We start from the raw sequence: 11,942 nt of genomic DNA on the forward strand, positions 1-11,942 counted from the left end.
TGTATTGAAACTCCAGTAGTCCTGTATTTTGTAGTGTATTTCATCAAGGCATCCTGACCCCTCTGGCTGAAGTACGCTACACACTGTTTTAACGTTCAACGATGTGGAGTGTTATTTTTGTCATAAGTATTATGTGCGTATTGTCTCACTTAGTCAAGTGTCCATCAGTTACTTCCCTTTAATATGCTGCAATGTTATCATATGTGTTTTTGCCCTATTTTCACCCCAATTTGTAGCGAAACTGCAAATCCTTAAAGAACAGGTATAAATATGTAAATGAAATGTTCATGCAAATTACAGATCTGCATGCAGGTCAAACCTTGTATTTCTTCAATTAACGTATTATATACACAGAGGACATTACACAAGTGTCTTTTCATATTGAATTTATTAAACGAGTTGCGAGGCTATGTCGAAAAGTAGTAATTTTCATAAAATTCTGGAAGGAGAAGAAAATTGCTTGTAATGTTGTTGTCAAAAATAAGTTGAAATGTTCATACATAACCGGCAGAGAATCTGTTTATAGATATGAAGAGTTCTATTTGATTGGAACTACCGTTAAATCTAAATGAAATGTATCATTTTGAGTTTGTGATATCTCTTTTGTTTCATGTATGGTACTTTGCAGTAAATTTATCATATGTGGGATCAGATGTGACCAAAACGCCATTCGTCTGGGATGAAACTGCGCCATGTCCTTTACTGACGCCTCCGTCATTTGATTGGATATTTGAAAGTAATGCTGTGACGTCAGATTAAACGCTGGCCAGAATAATGAGGCTTTTCCTGGTACGTTTGGATTTCTGAAACAGAAAACGTTTAACTGATAACATATACATTCGCCCTATTCTTTTCTATTGAAAATTATGACGTTCATTTCGTATGAACAGACAAAGAAAAGGCGCGGAAGTTACGTCAACGCTGTATAGAGATAACGGGTCGCTGTTTTGACGACGTCCGCGTATAGTCAGGGAGAACGTTCCTTAGATAACATCGTAGCTTTTCCGCCTGGTGAACAGAATAACCGGGAAGCTGATTTTAATGTTAAATGCAACACACTCTGTGTTTATTACATAATCTTGTTTACAAATGGAAAGGAAAGAAGAATGTAAAAGTAAGAAATGAAACTTTTTTAAATAGAAAACGCGCCATCAAATTGCACTTGTTTTATTTCGTCAGTTTGATGCCAAGAAAACTATAAAGAACAACAGCAACAAAATAAAACCTGCTCAATAGTGCTCAAATTTGAACCGGCTGCATGATACAGCTATTTATGAAAAATAAATAAATTATAGTTTAAAAATAAACAAAATAAAAAAAAGTTAAAATTATTTACCCAGTTTTTGCAAAATTTGACCAAAACGTCATCGTTGTCCTCGAAATTTGCTTTTCTTCTTTGGAAAAATTTGAAAGCATGTGGCCAAATATTGATGCGTTTGACCGAATTGGAAATCCAAACACATAAGGTATTTCATCGGCATGATATGAACCTGAAATAATATACAATATATCAACTTATCATGTCAAAATATTTTTCCTAATATCCAAGTATAAATGATGAAATAATTCCGTTTTGATTTTTCAAATGTTTTAGCCATAGGAGTATATGTATAAGAATCTAAAAATATTATTTTGACAGGGCCCTGTAAAGTAATTACATTTGAATATGAAATGGATTGCATTCGAATGTTTGGTTTCATAAGTGACTTTGCAGAAGTAATTTAAAAATATTTTGTCAGGGTCTTGTAATATACCTTTAAATATGAAATGATGACATTCAAATGTTTGGTTTCATAAATTTTCTTTGTACATGTTATTTAACAATATTTTGATAGAGATCTGTAATGTAATCACTTCCAAGTATGAAATTGGTGACTTTAAAATGTTTGATGTCATAAGTGTTTTGTATGAGTAATAAAAAGTGACAGGGATCTGTAATGCATCAATGTCAGATATGAAACTAGTGATCTTTGAATGTTCGGTGTCATATATATTTTTTCTTTATTAGTAAGTAATTTAAAACTATTTTGACAGGGATCTGTAATGCATCAATGTCAGATATGAAACTGGTGGTCTTCGAATGTTTGGTGTCATATATATTTTTTCTTTACTAGTAAGTAATTTAAAACTATTTTGACAGGGATCTGTGATGTGTTATTCGTATACGTAAAATTTAATGACCAAAGGAACCTGAAATGAATGCCCTACAAAAGTTTGGTATCATAAGTATCTTTGTATATATAAAATGTAATGACGACAGAAGGCTGTAATTATAATGACTTTCGAATGTTTGGTGCTGTAAATATTCGTATATGTAAATTGTAATAACTTTACAAGTACAGGATCTTTTAAAATAGAACGTTGTGCAACGACAGAGGAAAACATGAAAAATAAAATTGTTGCATCGTCAAATTGTGCAGTTGCAGTGACAACAAGTATACATAATTTTGAAACGTTGTGGTGACGGATTGGTTTCCTAAGAAAGCTTGCAACTTGGAAATTATACATTTCTCTATTTAAGTTGCAAAATCAAAGAGATGTGGATACTATAGTAACATGTAATTAATATATGTCAAAATGATCAAAATGATCATATAATAACTATGTACGTACAATAGCTCTTTTCATCACATCTAAGTTACAGAAAACAATATGGAGAACATGCGGGCTAATTTTTGTTTTATTATATTAAAATTGTGGTTGCTAGGACATGCTACTCTCCTTATTTTATGACACTCGGCCTGTGTTAATTTATGTCGTCCTGCAGAGGACTTAAATTGTTTCCTCATCAAAATTTACAAAATGATATTAACATAATCATGCTAACAGATGTCAGTTTTACCATTAACGTGAAGGCATACGGGCATAATTAATTTTGTATCACGCTAAAGGGTCCGTTTATGTAAATTTCCTTGTATAATGATAAAACATAAAGGAAAAAGGTGCATACGTCATATTCTAACATCCTTTAGCTATTCAACATTATTTTTACAATATAGCGATATTTTTAAACGTATATTTATTTCGAAAAAAAGTATGTGGGCCGTTCTACATCAAAATCTTATTTCGTAACAAAAAGAAAAATCACACAACAAAACAAAACTGAGATGACAAAATTCTCATAATTACATTCATTTGTTCAGAAGAAATCATGTTCACTATGCCCATTTAGAGATGTGTCTTCCTTGTGCGTGTATTTGTCATATTATATATGCAAACAATTAAACATATTATTAATAAAATATCATATATTTAAATGTTAAGAAACAGTTTAAAGAGTTTTTTACCGAACAATAACTTAAAAGTGAATATTTAGATTCATCACGGATTTTATTTCTGCACTTCTATATTCTCATGGTGCATGGGTGCTGCAGAATTTTGGTTGCCATGACAAAACAAATAACATTTATTCGTAAAATATGGTAGAAGTCGATTTGCATTGAATTTATTTCTAGTTTCCGCATGAAAATATGAAATACTATAAATTTACGCTATATCAGACTATTAATTAAATATAAATTTTACCATGTTACTAATACAGATTTTCTCATGAAACGGACCGTATAATTTTCTAACCATTTGTGGCTTTCATGTCAAATTGTCTGGAGATTTTAGATAGCATACGATTTGACAGGCCTTTGTTTCAACATTAATCTTATTTAAGTACTTTCTGAGCGGTCTTATTTTAGGACTTGGTTAAAAGGACAAATATTTAGAATAGCGAAAAAGAATTTACATGTTTTTCTTTTAAATTTTTCTTTTTATTTTCGCGGAGTAATTTATGTTTTATTAAGTCGCTAAATATCAAAGCTGCTCGTTCCGAGTTCGTGCATATTTCATAATACCAATTCAATAGCCAACAAATCTAACTCATCTGAAGGTCATTTTATTTCAAAGCAATATTCTTATAAAGAATAGGGTGTAAATAAACTAAACTGAGAGCATACCTTTTAGCCAAGGGGGAACTGCCAACGCATGTTTGTCGGAATGTACGGAAAACTCATATAAGTACGTATTTCCTTGTTGAAGACTAGCGTGAGCTTGTGCAACTTGGAAGGCCGGAACATGAAACATTGGATCATTAGACATTGCTATAAGAGTGTTACGTATTGTTAGTAAATTTTTAGGATTGTTCCATGAAGTGTAGAAAAAGGTAAGTAATTCTGTTAGAGCATATCGTGTAGCGTTCGAATACGCCGAGCTAAATTTAGTCCTTACAAATTCAGGGACTATTTTCTCATCAAATTCCTTCTTTGTTACGTTGAAATCAAGCGAGTTATGTCCTAGCAACGAAGCCCATGTGTTGTAGTACAGGACTCCGTCCATATCGTTGAAACCAAGAAGGATATCGACCGATGCGAACATATTTCGCGCAGGCGCAGTCCGTGGTGAGTGTTCTAACAGTATTTCCTCCGGTGACGCAATCAGAAATTCGCCGTCTATGACAGGACCTAGGTTCGCTTTGTTGTACAGAAGCATCATTGGGCTTTTGCTTTGCAAACATGGTAAAGTTTCGTTTGTATTAGGTGGACAATCTATGTCATTTAGATATTTTTCGGCGGATGCTATGTCTTTTATAGCCCATGGGGCCAATGGAGTTCCACTTTCCGCAATAACTCGCCTAAAATACCCTTTGTTTCCTGGATACAAGGCTTGTAAAAGAGCCGAAGAACCACCTGCTGATTGTCCGAATAAGGTAACGTCATTCTTATCACCATGGAATCTATCGATATTATTCTGTATCCATTTCAAAGCGAGATGTTGGTCCCAAAGTCCTTGATTTCCTGGAACAGTCCCGTTACTGTCGCGCAAAAATCCAAACATACCGACTCTGTAATTTATAGTAACAACAACAACGTTTCCGTATAGTGCTAAACCCTCAGGACTATACATGGAGGCTGCGCCCTGTCTGAATCCCCCACCATGGATCCAAACCATTACTGGAAGTAAATAACTTGTACTTAGCTGGTACGGCGAGTATATATTTAATGTAAGGCAATCTTCTGTAAATCTTGGTATTCCGTACTTGTTTTTTAATATTTCCATCTCGTGACCAGTTTGTTGAAAACATGCCATTGGAGTACGTCTTGAATCAAACCTTCCAAGCGGCTGCTTCGGTTTAGGTTTCATGAATCTGTTTGTCCCGACAATAGGCTCTGCATACGGGATTCCTAAGTATCTAGACATCAATTTATTTTTGCCATCAATCATTACATATTCCAACTCTCCCGTTATTAAATCCCCTGCATTTGTCATAATTGTTATAGGAAACTCGGCAAAACCGAGAGAAACACATAGCACAATGTTTAAAAGAATTTGAAGATGCATTTTCTTAACTAACAATTTCTCAACTACGACTCTGTTTTAAATATAATACCTGTCATGCGCTCATTTCAATATACGCTTCAGTGAAAACTCCAAGGTATTGTCAAAATGATTAACAAAAGAGGTCCTATGCTAAAGTTTATTACTATGCAAAATCATGTTTAAAACAATTATTATTTATGCTAATTTTTCAACCTTTCTGACGATAATCAACTTAGTGATGCAAAGGTTTAAGTTGTATTAGATGTGAAACTGTCGGTGTCGTGAATAAACAGAAAAATCGTGAAATAATATATATGACTGTCATATTTGAAATTTATGATACCGGGAATTGCAAAATGTACGAGACGCATTTATTTAACAAGAAAAACTGCTTATTCAGTCTTGGGCTTCCGAATGTTCAGAAGTAAATGTTAATAAATTGTCATAAGTAGTTATATATACATAATTTATGCTCTTCTCTAATATTAAGATTCACCTTTCTACGGTGTTGCGTTGGGGTTAATGCGTGCTTCAAATATATAAGCGCGATTTTGAGATGGCAAAGCAAAATTGAAAAAAAAGGAAAGGGCGAATTACCAAAATAAATAAATGAATGAATAAATACGTAATACACAACGCTTCGACCATGTAGCTTTGCGCTTTTTAGTCGAACTATCGCACGTCATTTAATAAACGCGAAGAGAGAACTTCAAAGGACCGATAGCGAAGTGCATTTTCATTATTTCGCGTTTCGCAATCGCAACGCATTTATATAGGATACACGCCCTTGTTCTAACGGTACACTGTACAGTGTAGTCGGTCAAGGCGTGTCTTGGAAATGCCAAAGTAGGTTCTTTTCCCGTGCGAAGTTTCCGTTCGACTAATCCATTGTAAAAAGAAGCCTGCCTGCCTAACTCAATAGGGACAGCGCAGATCTACAGATCACGAGGGCGTGTGTTTGTTCCACGGGCGAGGCGTATGTTCTGCGTTGCGGTTTGATAAAAGACATAATGTCTAAAATCATTCGTCTTCCACCTCTGATTCATGCTGGAAAATTGGCAGTTACGTGTGGAGAACAACTTTGTACTGGCCAGAACAGAATCCAGAAACACTATTTAGGTTATCTGTCTGAAAATCCTGAGAATGCATTTGTTTTCTATTTCATCATGTTAATTACCCCTTTATCACTAGCAACCTCGAAAACGCATTAAATAGAAAGTGTCTGGTTTTGTAGCTACCAATTAAGTATGAAACACATGTCCATGTATAATGCGTGCATGTCTAATTTAAAATAACTATTTTTTGCGTTTTGTAACAAAATGACAAACATCTTCACTTTTATTTTTACTCTCTTTAATTTTGCTTTAATTTATTCAGTGTTGCATACAACTGACATCATGAATAACATTATGAATATTTTAAAGGTAGGCGATGATATTTAAGCAACATTTCTTTGGCATTGTTTTTAGTTGGGCGAATACTCTGTTAATGATTCAAGAAACAAAAATACCTACTTGATGCAGTTACATCCCTATAAAAAGTGTATTAATGCATTCATCATTATTTTTATCAGGATAGAAAAGTATAAATGTATAAAAGACACATTTTAAATAATACCTCCACTGAAAACCTAGCATGTATTTTAGCACTAAAAGTTTCAAGCAAGCTCGTTCCTTGATCAAAACTCGATAAATCACATTTAAAGAACAAAACCGCAAAAAAATCACGTCAAATCATAATCGTTCCGTTAGCAACGTCTAGCAAACTGCACGTTTCACGTCGACGTGACAGTATAAATAATAACGCACACTCGCTAAACATTTGTTGGGACAAAAATAACTCGAAGGTATTAAATTCACACGATATTTATTTCACGAAGACCAATGAATACGGAATATTTGTTTTGTTCCAGTAATCGGATTTTCACAGATCCGCTAACATTAACATCATGTATTACATCTATAGGGCTGTGGCAGGTACTCACTCGTCTTATCAAAAATGCATTCACACTATGATATGTGTTTTTGCTAACAAGCTTATTGCCAGAAGGCGTAGAACTTCTAGAATTAAGACCAATTATTATTCAAACATTTGACCTAAGGTATTTTGTCATCAATTACAAAACGTTCAGATAGGATCAAAATACATGTAGTTATATTTTTATATTCGAACTCTAACCGGTCATCTATTGCATGGGTTAATTATTAACAGGTTGATATACGGCTTGTTTGTGTCTTCTTGGCATAATGGCACAACTAGTGTAAATATTTCCCAAAAGCTTTAGCCTGAGGGCTATTATGAAACTAGGTGTGCAAATATGGCAAGCGTATTGACTTTATTATTTAATACATTCACTTCATTTTCATTTTTGTGTTTTCATTTTACTTATTTTTAACACACCTTTAAGCTTCATTTGTATTGTTGTTTTCATCAACAATGCCGACAATATTTGAGAATGTCTCAGTAAATGATTTAGCACCCTTCAAATTGTAATAATCACGTTGCTTTGTAACGGCAACGTCAGAACCCGAGGCGGGTACCTGTGTAGATCCATCAATCTTTTGTGAGACAACTACATGGCTTCCGCTCAAAGAGAATTCAACGCCCAAAACGGAACAAGACATCGTTCAGGGGCAAGTGATTCAGTGTTACCGCTCTTAACTACTCTGACACAGAAGCCCCTAGATTCGGCAGTTATGGTTGTTTTGTTGTATGTAATACTTTTTCATTTCTTTACAGACATTTACAACAAATACAACTATGACATATATTTTATTTAATCAATACACTGTAAATACAATTTATCTTTGTCATAAAAAAGTCAAGACTAAAACAAGGAAGAACTTGAACAGTAGCAAACGAGGAAGATAAAGACATGGGCATGGTCGTTCTCATTAGAATGGTCAGTTCAGTTCTTTCTACTAAATTTGAAACAAGAAAGGTGATATAAGCATTATAATGTCGAACTGTGAACACTTCATGCCTTGTTGTCCTAAAGTATTATTCAGTATGGCAGTTTCTTTTTACCATTTTAACTCGTTGCTTTATATATTTACAAAGATCAATGCTTTCTCATTCATGTAATTACATTATGTTCTGAAAGGAAAGAACATGCTATGCCTATAGTCAAAATACGTTTTATATATTTAATAACTCTTTATACCATTCTCTATAGAAAATACCTTTGAGATAATTCTTATATTAGATTATAGACATAAACTTGGTGAGTATAACTTCTGTTTCCTTTTTATAATCGTTTTCTTTTGAAATAATACATTATTGCGTATTATGTAATGTCATTTGTGTAAAGAATAAATTCAAATGTAGAAGATCCTCTAACCTTGTGGATTACATTTTCAATAAAAAACATCCATGCTCTTTTATTAATAAAATTTTATATATTCAATCATGCCAGACTTTATTGCATTCAATAGTACCTTAAACAAATAACATAATTTACATAAACCCTCTCATAACCACCTTCTCTTAATCAAGCGAAACCTTTCCACTGTTCGTTCTGTTTGGTCTATCGTTTAATGATAATTGTGCCTTTCAGCAGAAATTTATTTGTTACTTATTCATCCCGTTCGTCTATTTTAGATTAAATACAACAAGTTCATTTGACTCACCACAAGATACCAAGAGTCTGGAATATTTCCAGTCATAGCAAACTCCCCATGGATTCTTTATGTCGTCACTTTCACTCAATATTACTTCTATCTTATTGTTCTCTGGAGTGATCTTATGGACGGTATTACTGTCTTTCCCACATACAAACACGTGACCTCTACCATATGTACAGAGTCCACATGGATTTTTGAGTTTTTTATCACTGTATGTGTTAACAACATTGCCAGCAAAATCAAGCATAGTAATAGTATCACTGCGAAACATTGTAACAAAGAGATGTTGGCCGTCATCGCTGCTTATGATACAATCTGGCACAGAGGATGAATGACGTGCAGCACGAAATATTCGATGCTTTAGTTTTCCGGCTTTGTTATACACTTCTATACAACCTGAAGACGAATCAGAAACATCCCCACAACACACATACAGTTTATTATCAATATAGGCCATTCCTCTGCAGTAGGTACCTGTGCTGAATGTTCTCCTTAGTGACAGACGTCTTCCTACAGAAACAATTTGTATTTTCTTATCAGTCCACAGTGACACAGCTACCTCATCAGACCCAACAGCACATACACTGTACAGAAAACCATTTATCTTAATAGAATCAATGAGTTTATATGACGGATCGAGTCGTTTCAGACTACCATTGTTAGCATCGATAATAAGGATATTTCGATCAGGTAGCTGACATATGGCGCGTATAAAACTGTCATTAGAGTCAGACTTTTCATGCACGTTATATCTCCCAAATAGCTCTAACTGATAATAACCAGTGTCTTTCGAAGTATCAGCTCGTTTTGATTGAGACACAGGAGATTGTTTCGGAACGGCTACTTGAATTTCTGAGGATGTAGACGAAAGTCGTGCTTTTGAAAATGTTCCCAACTTCTTTAAGCTGCTAAGATAGACTTCGATTTCAGGATTTATGATAAATTTGATAGACTCTTCTCTTTGCGATTTTGAGTAACCGTGAACTATGCCCATACTATCATGAACATAATCCTTTCCCATTTTAACGTGAACGAAAAGTTCACATTCATTATCCCCCTTGAATGTTTCTATTTGTTTAAGGATGTCTTCGGCCTTTGTTTTTGTTGTATGAAGGAATTTCAAATCTTTGTCAATAATTGTTGTGATTCTCTTCTCTCTAAAATCTAGTTCATCAAGACTTTTCTGTTCTAAATTATCAAAGTATTTGTTCACTTTCTTGCGAAAATTTGCAATTGTTTGTTTAATATTATCTTTCTCCTTGGCTATACGAAAAATGTCGGCTGATAAATTGGCAAGTACGTTGTTAACCTCTGACAGGAACTCTTTTGCTTGTTTCTTAATACTCTGGTATCCTTGGCTCAATAACACACCTTTAGCGGCGTCAGGTAAATGCTGCGTTTTAGTGCACGAACTGTAATAGATAATTGATGAGATAAAAGCTATAAAGTTATCAATATTCTTATTTCTTATCTAAAATACTACAGTTACACAATTTAAAGTCAAATACCGTACCTTATTTTTGTATTTAAATCCTTAAGTTAGTATTTATTGTATTTTAGATGGGACGATTTACAAAACAGTTATACAAACAATAGGGTATTGTAATCTTTAGAAGTCATTTGTGCTTTAAATCAAACCTTTAAATATACCGCGGTAATAAATATATTGAATTTAAAATTGCGTACATCATTAACATAGTTCCTACCTTTGTTCAGATAATGATGCTCCAATGCCGAGTGGTCACAGACTTTAATCACTTTCCCCTCACAAATTAGGGTTCACTCCTAACTCGGGGCGTAGAATTCTTCGTGTGAGGAGGCCATCCAACTTGCTTACAAAAGATCTGTGGTTCTACCAAGGTGCCTGCCCTTGATGAAATAATGCACAGAGGGGCACCTTCTTCCTCCGCCATCAAAGCTGGAAAAGTGCCTTAATGACATACGATTGTGTTAGTAAGACGTCAAACCCAAACAAATCCTTTGTTCAGATAATGACTGCATTGCAATGTCTTTTAAGTTATAACTGTGGAAGTAAGATGCATACCTGTGATCAAGAGCCTTGCAAACACTGCAACATACAACATCGTGGTCTTCACAGAAGATGTTGATTAATTCTCCAGGATGTTTCAAACATCGCTTTGTAGGGAATGACTTCAGTGCGGGTTGGTTTAGCGTCGTAAATTGGCTCTGATCCAACAATTTATGTCTCGAGTTAAGCGGAAATCTGTTGTGGTAATTCACACAAGAGTCACACATGTAGACGAAGCATTCTTCACAGTATCTGACAGCTTCCATGTGTTTCCCTTCCTTCTCACATAATGAACAATTAAAGTCATAGAACGGTTCGTGTCCGCCTTGTAATGCCCTCGATAAACTACCACCAGTCGCCATTTTGTATTATGCCCTGTAGTTTTAGCTATTTTTTCTTCTTATTTTAAAGTGTAAAAGCATATAATACCAAAGAAGATATATAGTGAAAATCAATATTGAAAAAAAATATAAATAAACTTTAGAATTACAAAATATATTCCTATTCTTATTTTATCACCATACAATCCATGTTTAACGATCCGGGTATGTATACTCCTTGAACACCGGATGGATACCTATCAAAGAAATGTTCACGGGCGTATATACGTAGTAGGAAGGGTGTATATGTCTTTGGATATTTCAGCACCTTGGATCAAAACAAATGTCCCTGTAATCTTTTTAAATCTAAGAAAGTGGTAAGACTTTCATAAGATTATAGTATGATTTATCCCCGATTTACATTTATCAATTAAAGATGTAATGCTGTAGTATATTAAATAGTAATTGTATGATGACGAGTGACTTTGTAACGAGAAATATGCAGTTCTACAGGCGACTATAGGAGCATAATATTATTCCGCAAAAGAAAAAGTGCATATCTTTAATTCAGATCAAATAATCTTTTCATTACATACGCATCTACCCCTTAATTTATTACATAAATGTTACAATTTTTTATTAAGACTGTGTGAAATTGTAACT

The 11,942-nt window shown here is 34.0% G+C and overlaps 2 protein-coding genes across 2 annotated transcripts; both read right to left on the reverse strand.

Moving 5' to 3' along the window:
- Nucleotides 1-369: 369 nt before the first annotated feature.
- LOC123541819 (carboxylesterase 5A-like) lies at nucleotides 370-5,369 on the reverse strand. The gene is made up of 3 exons (XM_045327439.2): nucleotides 3,948-5,369; nucleotides 1,337-1,490; nucleotides 370-803 (listed from the first exon to the last, which is right to left on the reverse strand). The coding sequence occupies exons 1-3, from the start codon at nucleotides 5,326-5,328 to the stop codon at nucleotides 539-541; spliced, it is 1,800 nt and encodes a 599-aa protein (XP_045183374.2). The 5' UTR covers nucleotides 5,329-5,369; the 3' UTR covers nucleotides 370-538.
- A 2,691-nt stretch (nucleotides 5,370-8,060) lies between these two features.
- On the reverse strand, nucleotides 8,061-11,539 carry LOC123541820 (uncharacterized). The gene is made up of 2 exons (XM_045327441.2): nucleotides 10,975-11,539; nucleotides 8,061-10,342 (listed from the first exon to the last, which is right to left on the reverse strand). Exons 1-2 carry the CDS (start codon nucleotides 11,319-11,321, stop codon nucleotides 8,899-8,901), a joined length of 1,791 nt encoding a protein of 596 aa, XP_045183376.2. The 5' UTR covers nucleotides 11,322-11,539; the 3' UTR covers nucleotides 8,061-8,898.
- Between the last annotated feature and the right edge of the window lie 403 nt (nucleotides 11,540-11,942).

Source organism: Mercenaria mercenaria, chromosome 19 (genome assembly GCF_021730395.1).
Source record: "Mercenaria mercenaria strain notata chromosome 19, MADL_Memer_1, whole genome shotgun sequence".
In the NCBI taxonomy this organism is placed as follows: domain Eukaryota; kingdom Metazoa; phylum Mollusca; class Bivalvia; order Venerida; family Veneridae; genus Mercenaria; species Mercenaria mercenaria.

Bases quoted from the DNA above. Each gene is read 5' to 3' on its own strand.
- LOC123541819 (XM_045327439.2), bottom strand. From the start codon at position 5,328: ATGCATCTTCAAATTCTTTTAAACATTGTGCTATGTGTTTCTCTCGGT. The intron at 1,491-3,947 runs GTATGCTCTCAG...ATATTATTTCAG, and splicing joins AGTTCCCCCTTGGCTAAAAG to GTTCATATCATGCCGATGAA. The intron at 804-1,336 runs GTAAATAATTTT...TTTCTGTTTCAG, and splicing joins TCAAATTTTGCAAAAACTGG to AAATCCAAACGTACCAGGAA.
- LOC123541820 (XM_045327441.2), bottom strand. From the start codon at position 11,321: ATGGCGACTGGTGGTAGTTTATCGAGGGCATTACAAGGCGGACACGAA. The intron at 10,343-10,974 runs GTATGCATCTTA...TATCTATTACAG, and splicing joins TGCAAGGCTCTTGATCACAG to TTCGTGCACTAAAACGCAGC.